Consider the following 598-nt stretch of genomic DNA (forward strand, 5'->3'; position numbering starts at 1 on the left):
CCCTTTCTGTAATCATCATCATCATCCCTGACGGAGAAAAACAAAAACTCGATCCATCGTCCTCACCACCACCACCTGAGTGAAGAAGGAAGAAGGAAAAAAAAAGAAACAGAGGTGGCCAGTCGGTTTGGTTTGGCCTGGTTTTGATTGGTTGGTGCGTGCCGGTAAGGGGGTAACACGTGGCCCCTAGGCGCCAGCCAGCCAAGACCTGGAACGGAACCAGGCTAAGCCGAGCCATGTCTTCTGTTCATTACAAATTCAAGAGCTGTCTCAATTATGACACGGTCACCTTCGACGGCCTGCACATATCCCTGGCCGATCTCAAGAAGGCCATTATCCAACAGAAGAAGCTGGGCAAGTCGGTGGAGTTCGATCTACAGATCACCAACGCCCAAAGCAACGAACGTGAGTACACCAATTAATTGTTATTACGTTCTGAGTTCAAATTCCGCCCGAGTCGACCTTTGCCTTTCATCCTTTCGCGGATCCTAGCATTGCTGGCCTTGTGGCAAAATTTGAAATTATTATTGTTACTTTGATCGATGTTAACCCCCCCCCCTGACATGTTTTGTGCGTTGTAATTCGTTCTTTTATATTG

General features: G+C 47.8%; 1 protein-coding gene across 1 annotated transcript in view; it reads left to right on the forward strand.

Annotated features, from left to right (window-relative positions):
• Positions 1-6: 6 nt before the first annotated feature.
• Positions 7-598, forward strand: part of LOC106874965 (E3 ubiquitin-protein ligase RBBP6) — a 40,110-nt gene continuing 39,518 nt past the window's right edge. The window contains exon 1 of the mRNA XM_052977927.1: positions 7-405. Coding sequence (XP_052833887.1) covers positions 237-405 — 169 coding nt within the window. The 5' untranslated portion in view covers positions 7-236. The remainder of the gene's footprint in view (positions 406-598) is intronic.

The sequence above is a fragment of the Octopus bimaculoides genome, chromosome 29, assembly GCF_001194135.2.
Source record: "Octopus bimaculoides isolate UCB-OBI-ISO-001 chromosome 29, ASM119413v2, whole genome shotgun sequence".
NCBI classification, from domain to species: Eukaryota; Metazoa; Mollusca; class Cephalopoda; order Octopoda; family Octopodidae; genus Octopus; species Octopus bimaculoides.